At 43.7% G+C, this 18,006-nt stretch overlaps 1 protein-coding gene across 1 annotated transcript; it reads left to right on the forward strand.

The window, feature by feature from the left end:
* The first annotated feature begins 2,846 nt into the window (after positions 1-2,846).
* On the forward strand, positions 2,847-8,744 carry btbd3b (BTB (POZ) domain containing 3b). Its single transcript, XM_084021797.1, has 4 exons — positions 2,847-3,714; positions 4,701-4,791; positions 6,631-6,749; positions 7,199-8,744. The coding sequence occupies exons 1-4, from the start codon at positions 3,404-3,406 to the stop codon at positions 8,229-8,231; spliced, it is 1,554 nt and encodes a 517-aa protein (XP_083877923.1). The 5' UTR covers positions 2,847-3,403; the 3' UTR covers positions 8,232-8,744.
* Positions 8,745-18,006: the final 9,262 nt, after the last annotated feature.

An 18,006-nucleotide genomic window follows, 5' to 3' on the forward strand; every position in this document is an offset into this window, starting at 1 on the left:
TGTCAGGTGCCCTTGCCCGCTTTAATGGTGGCGGCCGCGGGGGCGGGGGGTGGGTGGGGGGGGGGGGCGATCGCTGGACGGGCTGCTGGATCCTGTCCCTGCCTCCGTGTGCCAGGCCTGCATCACAGTTCATTTCACAGCCTCCTCTCTCTCTCTCCGCTGTGCTCAGCCAAGCCTCACAGCAGGTGTCTCTCTTACTGCCGCATCTCTGTGCTCAAACTCAGAATGGCAAGCAGTCACTTCCACCCCACAACCAGAGACCTCGCTATCCAGCGGGCTTTCGGAGATATTTTTCCTGAGATCTTTCCACTAAATTCCATTGAGATTGCACCCTCTTGTGATCCCTAATGGGGCTTTTGAGACTGCAAAAACGACTTCCCAGTACTTTTTGCTGAAATTACAAATTGAGCTCTTATAAAACTGTGAGCGCAGGCCAGCCATTATACAGTCATTTGTTGCCTGAAAGCCACTAATGCATATTTTGTATTCTGACGATTATATACTACAGGTAAGATAACAAAGTACATGTCCAGTTATTTATTAATTATGCATCAGGCTTGAAATAGCTTGTGCTGTGTGAAAAGCAGCAGAGATGAACTCAGAGAGTGGCTTTACTCACTCAAGTATTCTCCTAACGTTTGAGGTACTTTTTCCAACTTTACCCGATTCTCCACACCGGCTGCAGTTACTTGTTAAAAGGCGAAGGCATCTTGGTATAAGTACTTTGAAGATAAATGTCTACACTGAGTACTGTAATCAAGAAGCAATCAACAAAGGCACAGCTGGACTTTTCCTTTTTAACTTCACCTTCTGACGTTAATACACAGAGGGGGCTGGAGTACTGCCAAGTACAACGGACACGTTTAAACTAAAATGAGTTTACATTCGAGCACAAGAGCAGTTTTACCTCTAAATCATAAAATAATGGCAGTTAATATACATTTCTTTCATTTTGTGCATACGTGTTTTTGCATTCATCTCAGGTCTTTGTCTAGCACAGTGCTGTCTGCCGTGCTACTACAGCCATGCTAATGTTTTCCTTATTCTGTAAAAATGTGTGATTATGTGATGACAAAGTGTGAGACAAAGGTGATGTTGCCGCTGTGACAACACCGCCATTGCTTCCTCCTCGCGCTCGTAGCTACGAATGTGTGAATAACACGATTACATATTTTCTGCTGATGAATGGAGAGAAAATGTAATTAAAGAAAGCAGGAAGCCATTGCGGGTGAGATATAATGACATCCTATTTATCATATAGGCTGCTGGAAAACGGATGCCAGACGAATAAGGAAAGTGTTGCTTTCACATGTGTATTCTGTCACCACGGTTGCTTCTTAAACCGGATTCCATTTTATGTGGAAGAACAGAAAAATCTGCACAAATGTAAATAAGGTTTCTTCTTAGGTCAAAAGAAGCAGCATATTATGAGGAGGACTTTTCCCTTTTTTTATGTCTGTATACTACATTTGTCCCACTGTTGCTTGTGGATGCGGTTACCAAGGTAACATCTCTAGTGGCCTGCAATTTGAGAGTATGGTGCCCTGTAATGTTGGCTCTGTGTTACCATAGCAAATCTCTCTGTTCTCCAGCACACACTGTATAAGGGAGCTTAGTGGGCCGGCGCTCCTCAGTGACCGCAAACACTAAGACAGTTAATTAGGGTTTATGGAAAAATCAATATTGTGACAGTGGTTCAAGGAAGACATTCTTAATTAAATGCATTCGCCTCATCCTGCTCTTTTTTTTTTTGTCAGGTTGATTTTCAGTCTTACAAATATAATGTGATAAAACACTTAAATGAACTACTATCAATAATAGTAATGGTGCTACTGAAGACAGAATTATTATTAATGCAAGGTACCCAACAGCAGTAGAATTGCCAAGGTGGCAATGAAATAAAATAAATAAAACACATGACGTTTACGTTGAATGCATTTTAAACACCCCCAGCACTTTGAATCGCCCAACTACACAAGGAGAGCAAAGGAAGTGTATTCATTATACATAGAGCAAAGAGTGCATTACATTTATACCCCCATGTACTCTCCTGAAGAGATGACTTAACAAGAAAGCCTTCGCACAAGCACATATTCGTGTTTGGGATCGGAAGCGGTTGGCTTTTCAAAAGAGGGCCTGTGGTATTTCACAGCGATTTCACATATTTAAAATGCTGGGTATTAATTCAAATCTAAAATATTTAAAGATACAGGAATATATGCACAGCCCCAAATATGCTACATCATCAGATTGCGGTAGTGTAAGATTAGTTTATGCATGCTTTTCATTCTGATATATAAAATCTCACGTGCACTTGTATCTCAAAAGGTTGCAGTGTTTAGAGGTCACACGTCCAATTAAAGCAGCAAAAGTCCAACGCAATGCAAATGCTGTACTGTTTGTGTACATTCATGAAAAAGCTCATTAAAAACGTACGACTGTCAGAGGATGCATGATTTAAGCAAATTCTGCCCTTAAAAAGAGCATGTACATTTGCATTGCCCTTTTAAAGTATAACATGGACTCTATATTGACTGTAGCGCTAACTGAATACTGCGGCTCCAAGTAAAGCAAACACGGGACCCAAAAACTATGGATAAATATATCATTCTTATGAGGCATGGCTGTCACTTTAATTGAGACGTTGACTATTGCATATTTGAGCCCGTGCTGCACTGGGCTGCATGAACCAATCATGAATGCTGTGTGCTACCATTGGCTGAGCTACCAAGAGAGCCCTGCGCTGTGCTGCGAGGGGCGGGGAGGGGAGAGGGGGGCTCTCCATCTCCTCTGCGCTCCCTTCCCCATTCAACCTCTGTAGTCAGCAGAACGAGTGGCTGAGCGGAGCTCCACAGCATCCACGGCATCCTGCAGATGACACTGAAGGAGAGAGGGAGAGAGAGAGGGGGGGAAACGAAGAAGGGAAAGGTAGATCCCACAGACGAGGAGAGGCTGAGAGAAGAAGAGAAGGAGTAAGAGTGATAAATGAAAGGAATTGAGTAAACACCGCTGCCTGCCTGAGGACTACTGCAGCTGTACTAAATCTGGGGCTGTCAGGCCAACCCTCAGCAAAGCAGTGAGTGAGAGAGGCGAGGGAGCAGAGGAGGAGAAAGAAGAGCTTATCTCATCACTCTGGACAAGCAGGGATGGGAACCCCAGGAGCCTCTCTATCGGAAGCTCAAACTTCACACAGGAAAAGTGTCTTCGGATCGCCAGTCTCTTCAGAGGAGTGAAGAAAAGGGGTAAAAAAAAGAGTTATCCCGTTAGATGCTGAAAGGTGAACTCTGATTATTCCCCCGCTCAAGGCTCCGCTGTCCCCCTCGGACCTCCCTCACACCTGCCTGGTTTCCTGGTGAATGTCTTCTCTGCGTGCAAAGCCACTGCTCAGCAGTTGAACACACTCATGGTCGATGCGAAGGGAAGGAACATGAAATGTCTGACTTTCTTCTTAATGCTTCCCGAGTCAGTGAAGAGCAAGTCGAGTAAAAGCGCCAAGAAAGGGAATGCGAGTGGCAGCTCCAAGCTGCCCCCTGTCTGTTATGAGATAATCACTCTGAGGAGCAAAAAGAAGAAGAAGATGGCAGCGGATATTTTTCCCCCCAAAAAGCCGGCGTCCACCGCCACGGTGCAACAGTACCAGCAGCAGAACCTCAACAACAACAACACCATACAGAACTGTAACTGGCAAGGGCTCTACTCCACTATAAGAGAACGGTAGGAACACTTTCTGATTACAAAAACAACTATTGCTGCTTTTCACAACTGTTTTTTTTCATCAGGACAACATGCAGGGAAGAAAAATCTGAAATTTTAATAAAAAATGTCTCATAATGGATAAAAGCAGCATGTTCCACTGTATTTTTAAATTGCCAGTTTTCTGAACAACCACCATTTAATTTAGAAATCTATCCCAAAACAGCACGGAAAGATAATAACTCTTGTGTACAGAGGCGTGTGTGTGTGTGTGTGTGTGTGTGTGTGTGTGTGTGTGTGTGTGTGTGTGTGTGTGCGTGCGTGTGTGTGTGTGTGTGTGTGTGTGTGTGTATGGGTGGGTGTTCCCTCTGCCCTGCCCTTAATCTGCTGGGGGTATCACTGTTTACACCCTCCTACACTTCTGCCGCTTTGACATAACAGAGGGCGGACAGGCACCGGGTGCGTTTGATATGCACAACAGGCAGAGCCCGCTCTGTACTAAAAGCAAAATATTTACCTTGGCCTATCAGTAAAAGACCCCAGCTGTCCCGAGCAAAATGTGTGCTTTCCGACCTGGCTTTGTTGTCTCTCCAGAAATGCACGGGGCTGTTTACCCACCCCTGTGACACGGTCCACCATTCAATAATATATGAACGCAGCTTTATTGTTCACAGTGGGGTTTTCCATTCTCTTGATTGTGTTGTTTTCTATGTAGATATAAAGAGTTTAGGTGTGTTTGAGTCCACTGTGTAACACTTCTAAAACAATGGATGCCTGAAGCAATTGGGACACTTTATAAAATCTTACAACTTTTGTTTTAATAGCAGAAAAGATAAACATTAACTTTTTTTTGTTTGAACTTCTGCCAAAGACTAATAGATGTGAGATTATTGTCATAAAATTACATATAAATGGGTTTGAATGCCTGATATCTTCTTCCCTTCTAAAACAAATGCACAGGGTAAAGTATGGAACATGAATTCATCCTGTTTTTGTTTCTTCTCTAGAAACTCAGTCATGTTCAACAATGAGCTGATGGCTGATGTTCACTTTGTGGTGGGTCAGACTGGAAGGACCCAGCGGCTGCCCGGACACAGAGTAAGAATTTCACCAACCAATAAATTCACGGGAAAATGAGCAAAACAAGCAATCAGCCACTGCTGTCCATATCATATCAGCATACAAAAGATTCATCCCCATAACCAGCTGTAAGGGAATCTGAATCCTTTGTGCTCCGCTCTCACTTTCGCACCATGTGTCTTTTCTAGACGGTCCTCAATTATTTATGCAAATGAGGCTGACGGATGGAGGCTCGGAGTGAGCGAAGGAGGCTGGGATATCCTCCTTCAGCAGTCATCGCACACAGAACGGATCGCCTTTGTCTCCGCTTTTCAGACGCCGCTCTGCAATTACTCAACTTTTAATCAAACACGCCCAACGGCACACAGTAACAATGATTAGGCATCGCGAGATGTATTCAACTCTGCATCTTGCATCCGAGATATACCTTTGTACCCCGTTTACTTGATTATCGGCAGCACAATGGATCTACAATAAATAGCCATTATTATTATTATAATCGGGCCCATATTCATCCATTTTATGACGGTTGTAATGTGCAGGTCGACACGCTTCTTTGTTTAGTCCGCCCCCCTGACCTCATTGCTTTCTCCAAGATGTTCACATGAATGATGAAGGTGCAGCTGCCTCATCTAGCAGCCCAACATTACGTCCACCCCGTTTGAATATGATTAGAACATTAGATCTGGTAAGTGATTTGGCTGGACGATCCACTCAACATGTGCCCAGTCAGATGAGCCCTGCATGGGTCATCTTTTATTGTTCTTTATACGGCACCCACATGTATTATCTATGATTGGTAGCTGCAGTGCACTTCTCCAGTGCCTTTAGAGAACGCAGTTAGAAAAGGACATCGAGGATGACTTGACTGCACTTTATGCTGAGACATTATGCCACCGGGATATGATGCCCCCCCCCCCTCCAGCAGCAGCAGTCTTTATTGTGTCCATTTGGCAGGAACTCAGATATGCATTATGATTTAATTCGTAAAGTTATATCTCTACAAGATGGAGGATTCTCCAAGCAGCTAAAAGCAGTAATTTATGTGAACATCTATAAAATCCAACGGGTCAAGACGTGGGGACTAATCTTATTCTAATATGCGGTATTTATATACTCAATGAATTTCCGCCTGGAACAACAACGCCAACATTGTTTTTCAAAAAATATGCAAGGTTTATTTTAGATTGGCTTCGCTGCAATTCTGTGTGCCTTTTTTTTTTGTTGAGAAAATTTATACCACCCACATACCCACCACCACTGCACACACACACACACACACACACACACACACACACACACACACACACACACACACACACACACACACACACACACAACATGAGTATGCACACTACATTCACTAAAACATGAATGCACTAGAGCATACATATCCTTGTATACAGTGCTTATCACTGGAATTATTAGTCGCATTGTGTTGCATCTGATTTCATCATAAGTTCAGACAAGTCATTAATTTCACTAAATTGAACTTTTGCTGCACTCAGTTCAGTTGTGTTATTAGGATTTCCTGTGTTTTTTTTTTTCTTGTTCATTAGAAATCCGTCTCCCTGTCCTCGGGGGAAATAGTAACCGGCTGAGTTCTGCTCATTATGTGAGAAACTCAACAGGTTCGGTCTCTCCAGTGATTACAATTGAGGCATTGTTCAATATCCATGAAGAGATCTGTGTTTTGATGTAAATAGTAATATATGTGAACTAATTGGATTTAGAACATTTCAAATGATCGTTCACCTTTTTCCACCGAATGTTATTACGTGTCCTGTGGTTTCCAGTGGAATCCCAGAGGAAACGACACGTTTGTCACTTTGCTTTCTCTTCTTTGTTTTCCAACAGTATGTTTTGGCCGTGGGCAGCTCAGTATTCCACGCCATGTTCTACGGCGAACTGGCTGAAAACAATGATGAAATCCTTATTCCAGATGTGGAACCAGCAGCATTTCTGGCAATGCTCAAGTAAGGATCCTCCGCCGTCTTAACCCAGAGCACTTCCTTCCACTCTGTTCTTGTGTGTTTTCTACAATGTCCTTTTTAAACAAATATTGTCATCATCTACATAACTGCTATTTCAATATGATGTCGGTGGAAAACAGGTTTGATGAGCCAGTCTATTGCCATCTCTGGCATTGCCTTCGATAAACCTGTTTTGCACTTTCCCTTCCAGACAAATTCAATTAAAGTGTTTCTTCCTCTATCTCATGATATAATCTATATCTGTCTATTTGAATTTTATTCATTTTGTTCTACTTTCTACTTCTCACTCTATCCCTCCTCCTCCTCCTCCTTTATCATGCCCTCTGGTCTGCATACTATAATGATCTTCTTGACAAACATGTTTACACCGTGTCATTTCAGTGGCGTGTGATCCGTTGTGTATGAGAAAGTCAAATTGTTTTCGTCAACAGGTACATTTACTGTGACGAGATTGACCTGAGTGCCGACACAGTGTTGGCCACTCTTTACGCTGCTAAGAAGTACATTGTCCCTCACCTGGCACGTGCCTGCGTCAACTTCCTGGAGACCAGCCTTAGCGCCAAGAACGCCTGCGTGTTGCTCTCCCAGAGCTGCCTGTTCGAGGAGCCGGAGCTGACACAGCGCTGCTGGGAGGTGATTGATGCCCAGGCCGAGCTGGCGCTACGCTCCGAGGGCTTCTGCGACATCGACACCCAGACCCTGGAGAGTATCCTACAGCGGGAGACGCTCAATGCTAAAGAGATAGTGGTATTTGAGGCGGCGCTCGGCTGGGCTGAGGCTGAGTGCCAGAGACAGGACCTCACCTCGTCGACTGACAACAGGCGCAAGGTTCTGGGCAAGGCCATGTACCTGATTCGTATCCCTACCATGGCGCTGGATGATTTTGCCAATGGAGCGGCCCAGTCGGGCGTGTTGACGCTTAACGAGACCAATGACATCTTCCTGTGGTACACAGCAGCCAAGAAGCCCGAGCTGGAGTTTGTCAGCATGCCTCGGAAGGGCCTGACACCCCAGCGCTGCCACCGATTCCAGTCCTGTGCCTACCGAAGCAATCAGTGGCGCTACCGGGGCCGCTGTGACAGTATACAGTTTGCAGTGGATAAAAGGGTTTTCATCGCTGGGTTCGGGCTGTACGGATCTAGCTGCGGCTCAGCCGAATATAGTGCCAAGATTGAGTTGAAACGCCAAGGAGTACTGCTGGGACAAAACCTCAGCAAATACTTCTCGGATGGCTCCAGCAACACCTTCCCGGTGTGGTTCGAGTATCCGGTCCAGATCGAGCCCGACACCTTCTACACTGCCAGCGTGGTTCTGGACGGGAGCGAGCTCAGCTACTTTGGACAGGAAGGGATGACAGAGGTGCAGTGTGGGAAAGTGACATTTCAGTTCCAGTGCTCCTCGGACAGCACTAATGGCACCGGGGTGCAGGGGGGGCAGATTCCTGAGCTCATCTTTTACGCTTGACGACCCCCCCGCGGCCCACTGACTGACGTTCAGTGCACTTACAGAAAATAGAGAATTATCACTTTGTGCATAGTGTCACTTTCTGGTATTTATTTTTGTCACTATTGTGCAAAAACATATAAATATATATAATTTCAGACCTGTGACAGGGTCTTGTGTGGTTTTAATTTCAGTAATTGGTCCACTTGAGTAGGACTAGATAGATGTCTCAAGATGTTGAATTGTCCAAATACGTGGGTGAACAAAATGTCCTAAAGGATTAAAAATACCCTGCACTAGATGTGCATGTATATATGCATATATGTAAATTGGGAAAATGTATCTGATGCCACAATTGTGGCCAATGTGTGCCACAAAGATATCCTCTATGATGAATATGCTACAGTATGTTTATTATTTCTATGCTTGCATAGAATGCACATACGGTATATAGCAGCAATACTTCACATCCTATATTCTTCGGCATTTCATGTCATAGCTCAGTGTGGGCCATCAGCATTACAAAAGAAGTGGGGGGGGGAAAAAAAAAGGCTGTATGATACTCGATGCCAACATAAAAGTTGATGAGGCATTTGTATTTGAGTGGTTTCGATTGAATCTGCAGCTTTTTGATACTTTGAATCTAGTTACGGGGCACTTAGAGAGGGTTTCAGGGGGTCTTAGATTAGGGGGGCACTAGATATAATGAAACATATAACCCATACAGCATCTCTCTCTGTAGCATGTCGCTATGCACCAACACTCATCTCAGTCACTTCAGTGAGGTTTCAGTTTCGATCATCACGGTGAAATTTTACTTCAAGTGATCACCATTCACCACAACATGGTAGAGCGATTTCTTTGGTTTAATCTGTCTGCATTGATTGCAGTACTTACAGCATGGGCAGAGCTGTTCAGCTAATGTGTACTACTAAATGTTCCGGCGGCTCGGTTTTGTTTACAGCTAAAAGATCAATGTTAGAAACTGTTTATCTTGTGGACTTTTTCCTTCTCTTTGTTAACAACTGCTGAGCTCTCCCTCCCAATGTGACTCCATACAGTATCGGCGTTTGCATACTGTACATGCTACAGAATTGCACTGATGTCGGTTTGTAAACAAATTTGTTATTTTTCTCTTATTTTTTAACGAGGTGGACTCTTATGATTTGCTGTGCTACTGATTTGATTTCTGGTGTAGGATAGCATCCACAGGCTTATCTGCTGATGAAACTGGATGGGCAAAAACTGGTGTTCATGTCCTGTGTTTACGTGCTACAGTTCTGGGAGACCAACGAATGTGTATGATTGTTGATGATGCAAATAAAGAAAAAACCAGTGGTACATATTGGGTCGTTCATCCCATCTGTAAAAAAGTGATAATGCTACATGCTTGGTCTGAAGTTAGGAGTTGGGGACAGATGATGCCCTTCAGCACTGCAGTGATTTATAAGACAAGGAGAGCTGTCTGTTGATTGATGATCCCCATCTTCATGACTTATACACTCTGCTTTTTGTCTGTCAAACTCCAACTCCATACTGCATCCAGCTGAACTACGCGACACAGTATAAAAAGCTACAACTCTAAATTTTGTGATGGTCAACGACTTCTGCAAAGGTCTTAAGGCATTGACACCATCGGCACACACTCTACTATCTTGTATGTCTACAGACTGCAGTCATAAAGAAGAACTCTATCACTAAGTTTCCAGAGCTCGAGAGAACATTTTATTATAACCTTGAATGCCTAAATCCACCCCTTAAATGTTGAATTCCCAGCATCCCACACGGTTTGACCCATGGTCGATAATTGTTAAAGGCAGCGAGTCTCAAAAGCGGATCCCTCCTCCTGTTCACATCTTTGGAACAACCTTCAGCGGTGCTCTTGTGTTGGAGATGAAATTAAAAGCTCCGCTCACAGATACAATTCCTCAAGCGCTGACAAAACAATGGATTAACAAAGATACTTTATAGATTTTTTTTTTGTTTACTCTCTCTGAAGGGCCTCATACAGTATGCTGCAAAACTCAAAAAGTAAGATGAGTCATTTACTGAACCTCGAGACGAATCATATCTCTTCGTGAACTGGTAATCACTCCTGGGCGCTCATGGCAGGTACTTGATTACAAGGCACTCAATAACATGGAGACCAAGTTTGACATCGCCAATGAGCATGAAGCCCTTGATGAATTGAGCTCAATATGTTGGGGGACTTGGTGTTTCGGTGCGATTTTTCATGATTGTGGGGCTAAAGTTGGAAGCGAGATCATTAATTGCACTGGAGGCGGCGGGGGACGACGATGAGCCAGGAGTCAGACGCTTTCAACAGACACACATTTAGCAAACGTTTACTGCTCTACGGCAGGAAAATTACAATTCAGGTACGGTTTGGATGCACCGAGACACCCCAGGTAGGGGTCACTCTGTGATTCATATCACATAAAACCAAATGATTGTGTTTTCCCAGAATAATTGCAGAGTCTATAGACCTGACATGTTTGGGTGTTGGTCACAGACAGTTCAGGATGGAGGAGAGGCTACTTGCTCACTGCCAGAACTGTGACAGACTCTGTTCTTCACATATATGTTGGATCAATAGCAAAGCATCAATCTCTGCTTTAAATCTATTCTCGACTCATTCTGTTACAAGCTATATTTACTGTAATCATAGTATTTTCTATTTCACGAGTGGTGACAATTATTGTGGAAAGCCATTTTAATTCTACGAATGAAATGCAATTAAATCCTACGGGGCTAAGAATAAAATGCATGGTTAGGCATCTAATTATAGTTAGTTTGTCAGTGAAGGAGAACACAAGAGAGACCATGCATTACTTATGAGGAAAGTCAGTGGTTGGTGATACAATATTTTCCTCCAAAAGGCTGAAAGTAAACGATAAATATCTTTCACACGTTTTAGGGAGTGCTAACTCACATACAGGGCTGGCATCCTGTTTGACTTTTACCACTGAATTTTTGAATATATAATTCAAAGTGTTTACCATCTTACATCTGGTTATCAGAGTATAGAGGAAGATGACACGAAGTATCCGACAGGAATAAACATATGGTTCGATGGGGGGAAGGGGAATCAGAGTTGCTGGTTTCTGACACAGACTGGCCACATATTGCTCAGGAAGAGTCTTATTGAGGGTGTAATTACTGTTCGATACAAATTAAGGATGAAAAGATTCAGTCTGACTTGAGGGAGGACTGTGGATTACCAGTGATCCACATTCTTAACGGTCTCTGAGAAGGATTGTTCCGAGTGCAAATAAGTCCGTGAACAGAACCAGAACAGTGTTGTGTCCTCACTGTGTGCTTTTCATTCTGCACAAAACCATGCTGACTACTTGAAGGGGGTTAAAGAGGATCCAAATCCACATAGCTGGGGAAAAAATACGACACAAGGGGAAAAGAAAATGGCGAGAGGAACCACGTTCCGTTGCTTTACCATATCAAACATGAGTTTGTTCACTGCAGGCAATCACACATCTACTCCTCAACCTCCCGATAATTTCCATCCGAGCAAAATGTCATTGAATTAATAATGGCCAAAGAGGGGAGGGAAACACAGCTGTGGGTTTAAAGAATTCATCAAAGAAAAATGATTCAAAAATCAGTTTTTCTAATTCAACAAATCTCAAAGGAAATCTCCCCCCCGATCTCCCCTTAAACCACATGTTTCCTCTAAAGATGTACACGTCATAGGCTACTGGTGCGAAAACATCCAAGAACGTTTTAGTAGGAGAATCTGGGCAAGGGCTGCTGAAGGTGAAGAATTGCTATAATCCTGACAGATGTACGGGTATCGGAGCTCCCCACACGCCATTTTTTCGCTAACCTCAGCCTACTGGCAGCCAGTCGAGCAGGAACAGGGCCGGGGGTGGGGGTGGGAGGAGAATGGGAAAGACTGAGGTAAGAGGCAAGCGTGGTCAGATGAGTATTCAGGTAAGGCGCTCATTCCCTCGATAATTATCACTTAGTGGATGGTCTTAAGTGGCAATTAATCACATGTGAGAATGCCAAAAGGTCACCAAGGTATCAGCGCGAGGTGTGGGTGGAAGACAGGAGTTTGACTGATGACTTCTCCCCAACGCTGCAGTGCTAAACACGTATTATTCCAAATAATCTCCCGTCTCAGAGCTGTTGCCTCCAGTCGGTACGCGGTCGAGATGCACTACAGAATGGAGCCCCGCAATTGTGTGTCTCATTTATCTACTTATTTATTCATTGCTAGCAGGCAGAGCTAAATCATTTCAACGGGCTGGGGCATTGAAAAGGCCGGCTTTTATGTTAGATTAGCCTGTTTATGGCTGATGTCGCTCAGCTCCAGGTGGATCAATATGGCTGGGGTTTCTGGGAGGTAGGAGCCACGTGGATATCGGGTGAATTATGATTGCTGAAAAGAGTGGAAAGATGCATTTCGGTGGACAATGGGAGCGGCGGCAGCCTATTCAAAAACACAGACAACATAGCGACGCGTATCGAGCACACACTGGAAGTAAACAGTATTACCTTCCGATGGAGCGGAGGCAAATATCCTGTTTACATAATTGTCCCGTGAAAAACGATCCCAGAATGTGGATATGAATGCTGCACTCAAGCAAACAAAAAAAATTCTCAGACGCGTACAGAAAGCTTGAATTTGTTGGCGATGCATTATGCTCATCAAGCTATTTATCTCCGCAACCGCGGCCTCGTATACCTGTCACCCACTGCCATTACGGCGAGGCTTGATCAAAACCTTGAATGTTGGCAGTTTCCCACTGAGGGAGGTGCTGAGGGCTGAGCATGCTACTTTTTGTATGTACTCCAGAGCCTCTACTCACACTGAAGCGTGTCCTCTCAGGCAGCTCCATGGCTTTGATAGTATGGAGGGAGAGGGGCCTTCTCTCCCCAGGGTCCGATATAATGAGGGTGAGCTTACTAAACATGATCTGCGGCGCTCTCAAATAAGACACTTGAAACGGCTGGAGCCTGAAACAGTACAACAAACAGCGCTGATTCAATCGTACACATGCTCTCTCTCTCTCTCTCTCCCTCTCTCTGAGCTGGGCGAGGGAGGGCTAATGGGTTTTAATGCGTCGTGGAGAGCGATGCGATGCGGTGGCGGTGGAGGAAGAGCACCGGGGAGGCGAGCTTTGTGAGAGTTCATTCAGAACTCAGACACAGGAAAAAGCTGCCTTTCCAGCTTAATTATTTCCTGCAGCGCACAAAGAAAATGTGAAGTGAGAGATTTTTTAAATGATTGTGTTCATGATTTGCATTTGTAAATATGAATAGGAATGTAGCGTACGGTTACCGCCGGAATGGCGCTTTAACGGTGCCATTTTCCTCACATTCAGCCTCTATCTGCCTTTGGATCTAATCTCTCGGCAGCGGGGAGTCTGGTAATCAATGGACACATTATACTGGGAACGAGGTATTTCTTTTGTCAAACAAATCTGAAATATCAACTACGGAGTCAGCACAATGTAGCAAGAAATAAATGCATTTCCTGTCCTTAAATACACATTTACATTATATTTCCTGAATGTTTTTCTCTCTATTTAACCTTAAAAGGACGATTTTCCCCACACTGGCTATTTCTATCTGACTTATGGTAAGGAGTATAATAACAGCTATAGTGGAGTGATGTTCTTTGAAGTCCAACTGAGCTCTACGAGCCTGCTTTTGTGGTCTAATTTAAGAAGTGGAGCGCTACCTCCTGTTCCTCTGCCCCGTTTCATGTCCTGCTTACCACAGGGATAAACAGTTACTGCATCCCAAAGTCCATGCAATTAGCATAGTTGAGAGACGCATTACCTCGGCGATTCTGCCCTAATGAATATTGTGTCACACACTTCATTATAACTCTGAAGCAAGATATTCTATGTTCAATCAGAGAGGGATTTAAAGTAATAACGCTGCATTTCGCAGCAGCCCCGCATTTCCATAATCTGTCTACATAAACATTACGACAGCTGCACGATCCCCGGCCTAATTGTCAAGCTGATGATGAATCTGATGTTGGTGAAGCAAAGAATCTTCTCACATCTTACCATTAACTGCGATAATTAGCCGCAGCTGCCTCGACTGTCAGAGAGGAGGCACGTTTCCAAGTTCTGAGGTGTCAGAAGTTATTTCTTTATGTTGAATCAGATAAAGAGAAATATCGGGCGAGGTTCAAATGCACAGGAACGTCAGATGGTTGCACTTTAGCGGTGAGATATAAGACAGCTATCTTGTCTAATTGGTAGGTCAGCGTGCTGTTACGTGTAGATCATTTGAGAGATTCATAGGAGCTGCCATCAGTGTTCATCTGACCTAACTAAAAGTCTTTCTGCCAATGCTTTTTTTGATTCGAGCCCTAAACTATTCCCTCACTGCCCTCAATAATGGCCTCAATTTAAGCTTCACCGCGCCTTACCTTCCCCTTATTTTCGTTTCCCTTTGAGATACCAAAGCTTTTTCCTCGCTCTGAGCTGCTGGAAATAATCACAGGACATGAGATGAATAAAAGTGTTGTGTTTTGTGGAAGTTTTCCCAGTTCGGCTTGTGTTTTGTATTCCTGTGCAGGCCGTCTAGCTTGAACGTGACGTATTGTACGTATTCTGTACTGAAGAAAGCCAGGTGACAGCTCCGATAAATAAAGCCGCTTACTGTAGGTCCTATGAAAATACTGGAAATATGTATACGACAGATAAACAGAGAGTCAGACCTTTATTTGAAGCCCACTGTCTGTATAACTGACTGCCTAACGTGTGTTTATCCTGGCAGGCAAGCATGCGTGAACACATGCATGGGATGGATTTATATACTCATTCAGGGGAGGTGGAATATACGCTTCACGTGCATTTTCACATAAAGGAGGAACAACGCTATATGAATGTCAACGTGTGGGCAGATGTCATTTCGGTGGCATTTCCGCTGAACCCGTGATGCTGTCATGTTTATAGAGTAGATAGTAGCCGTGGGAGGAGAGGTAGAATAACAAGATGTATAATCATGTTTGCAAAACCACAACATAAAAATGAGATTAACATTTTTTTGCTGGGATGAAAGCCATAAAATCGATTGACATATTTAGCTTTTAATCATAAAAAAAAAGAGAGCAAAACAGGATTCAAAGACTTGCGGAAGCCGTCGACCACCCCAAGGCAACAAAGAGTAAACAGAGATGTAATACCAACCAGTGGTGCATCTAATTCCAACATCATTTCTTTGGTTATTAATTATTACGTTGCCATCCAGAGCAGTACTGGAGCGAGAACACATTTGTAGGAATCCACTGTTAAAATACTGTAGCGCTCTGCAGTTCTTGCAGAATTAGCATTCGAGGATAAAGGCGGAACAATAGAAAGAAGTTAAATATGCTCAAAATGTGCAAAGTCAGGAATTGATATTGTAAGTAAGATACCATGTGAATAATTAATATCTTTCATCAAGTACGACTGGGTTCAATGGAAAAACCAGTCTAGTTCCCTCCCTCAATTACACATCCGCAGGATTCTCAGTTTACAAGGGAACTGAATGAGTCTGAATACGTGTGACTGCTCTGAGCGTGCATCGTTAGCATCTCCCTGCCCATCCCTCGTATTACACAGCGGAGACGCATGAAATATCAAAAGGCCATGTGTGCGTCAGCTCAACGAGATTGGAGTGGAGGGGATTTTCCTTCCAGTGTGCAGCGCCGCACCTCCGGCAGCACTCATGACCACGGGGAGGAGGAGGGGCAGCTGGAATTCCATTTCTCAATGATGAAATTCTTTTCATCATGCCTCCTTTGCATAACAAAGGTGCATAAAATGCATTATATATGGCAAAGTGTAACTGTGAGCCGCCACAAGACGGCTGTCTCTATTTCCAGCAATAATGGCAAACGTTTCAGCACAATATCCGCCGTTGCCTCTTAGAGAGGTTAAAAATATCACCGCCCACCACCACCTCGACGTGACAAGTGTGCACAACTCACTAAACCATACATTTAATGTGATTAGAGCGCTCGTGCAATTTCTAAACTAATTTATCCGATGAGTACAATATGCGAGGACGGCGGACGGTCTGCTATTTCCTATTCATACCTAGTTGGAAACATTCGTTTAATTCGCTCCATCATTAAAGTCTCATAAGCCGATGCCTTGTTTCCTTCGACCCCGCACAGTTCAGTGAAGCACGGAGAAGGACCTATAGGTTTGTAATAATTCATCAGAGGTCTATTATGCTGATAAAAGGGATGGGATGAAAAGGGCCATTACGGCGGAGGAGCCATGCCAGGTGTCACTCTAATTTAATCGAGCCACTAAAGACAAAGAGGCCGGCCTGAGGGAAGCCTCTCAATAACAGGCCTGACTGCAGATGACAAGTGGCACAGTAAGCAGCGCCTGGAGGGACAGACGGGAGGCTGGAGGCCACTTCACCCCGCACGACAAGACTCCGCACGAAGAAGCTCAAAGAGACAATGTGTGTTTGGATATTTACAAAAAGAAGAAATCGGTCCTGTAGCTCGGAGAGTCACAACAGATAAGAGGCGGTTGGTTTTCATGATAAACATTAGCCGTGTGGGAGGCAGAGCATATGTGCAGGCTTCACTCGGCTCTTGATAAAGGAGATACTTCACTTTTCCCTGTGCCATACTGGATTTGTCTACAGCTGAACCGACTGTGATCAATAGCTTCAGATGTTCCTCTATCTGGAGATCATTAGCAGTTAGATCAAGCCGTCGGCTGATAAGGTCTGAACAGACCAGATACCCTGCATACAATAGTCTCGGCGAGCAGCAGATAAAAGCAACACAGACTCAATGTTTTTTCTACCAAATTATGAGGTTAGATTAACGATTCATCTGGAATTAGAACAATTTGAAAGGTTGAACGTATGTTTTGAAATCTAAATTAAGACGATCGGATACAAACATTTGAAAATGAGATTTCAATATCTGAAATAATTATGTTTGCAATGTTACTTATAATAATCATCCCATAAATATTGCTGATAATCAACACACTCCCTTCAGATAATCGGCTCTTTCAGCGTTGCATTCTGGGGTTTCTGACTGTTTTTTAAACAGAGGAAACATTTTGAAACTGAGAAAAAGGCTACAGAAACTCCTGGTTCTCAACAAATCATGTGATTTCTAACAGATTGTACACCAATCAACTAACAGGGAGCCATCTTAATGTTTCCCATGCTGTTCTGGTGTTTTCACCCCTTTTAATTAATTTTCACTGTTAAAACACCGTCAGCAATCCCAGAATGCAAAGCTGAAAGAGCCGATTCAAATCAAAACGTGCTGTTTTAAAACCATAGTTCAAACTTACTATTACAACTTAAATATTTGATATGTGACGCTACCTCATTCTCATTGTATAAATTAATATAAAATAAATATATCTTGATGGGAAAAAGGTCAGCTGATCTTCCCCGGGCACTAGTGGGAATGAACGTGGACACGGGCAGACGCGTTACATAAATTATGCTTAAGCAGTGCTCTCACAGTCATTCAGATATTCAATACAGCACTTCAGGACCTGGAGAAGATTTGCAGGATTAGAGGTTGTAAGCCCGGCCAGCTCGATATATTGATTCCCTCCTCACTGAGAGCTGCATTCAATTTCCCAACAATTAGATGGACCTGAAGGTTAATATGGTGCGTTGTTAATCTGCTGTGTGTTGTGTTATCTAAAACTAACCCTCTCTCTAGGTCTTCCTGGTGTTTTTAAAGGGGTTTTTCTTCACACTTCATGCTGATGCCGGTCTGCCAATCTGTTCACTGAAAGGGTCAAATCGCTGGCAGGAAGCTATCCATACTGGTTTC

This window comes from Eutrigla gurnardus (assembly GCF_963514095.1).
Source record: "Eutrigla gurnardus genome assembly, chromosome: 11".
Taxonomy (NCBI): domain Eukaryota; kingdom Metazoa; phylum Chordata; class Actinopteri; order Perciformes; family Triglidae; genus Eutrigla; species Eutrigla gurnardus.

Coding starts and splice junctions, on each gene's coding strand:
- btbd3b (XM_084021797.1), top strand. CDS start 3,404: ATGGTCGATGCGAAGGGAAGGAACATGAAATGTCTGACTTTCTTCTTA. Junction 4,792..6,630: donor AGCGGCTGCCCGGACACAGA/GTAAGAATTTCA, acceptor GTTTTCCAACAG/TATGTTTTGGCCGTGGGCAG. Junction 6,750..7,198: donor GCATTTCTGGCAATGCTCAA/GTAAGGATCCTC, acceptor TTTCGTCAACAG/GTACATTTACTGTGACGAGA.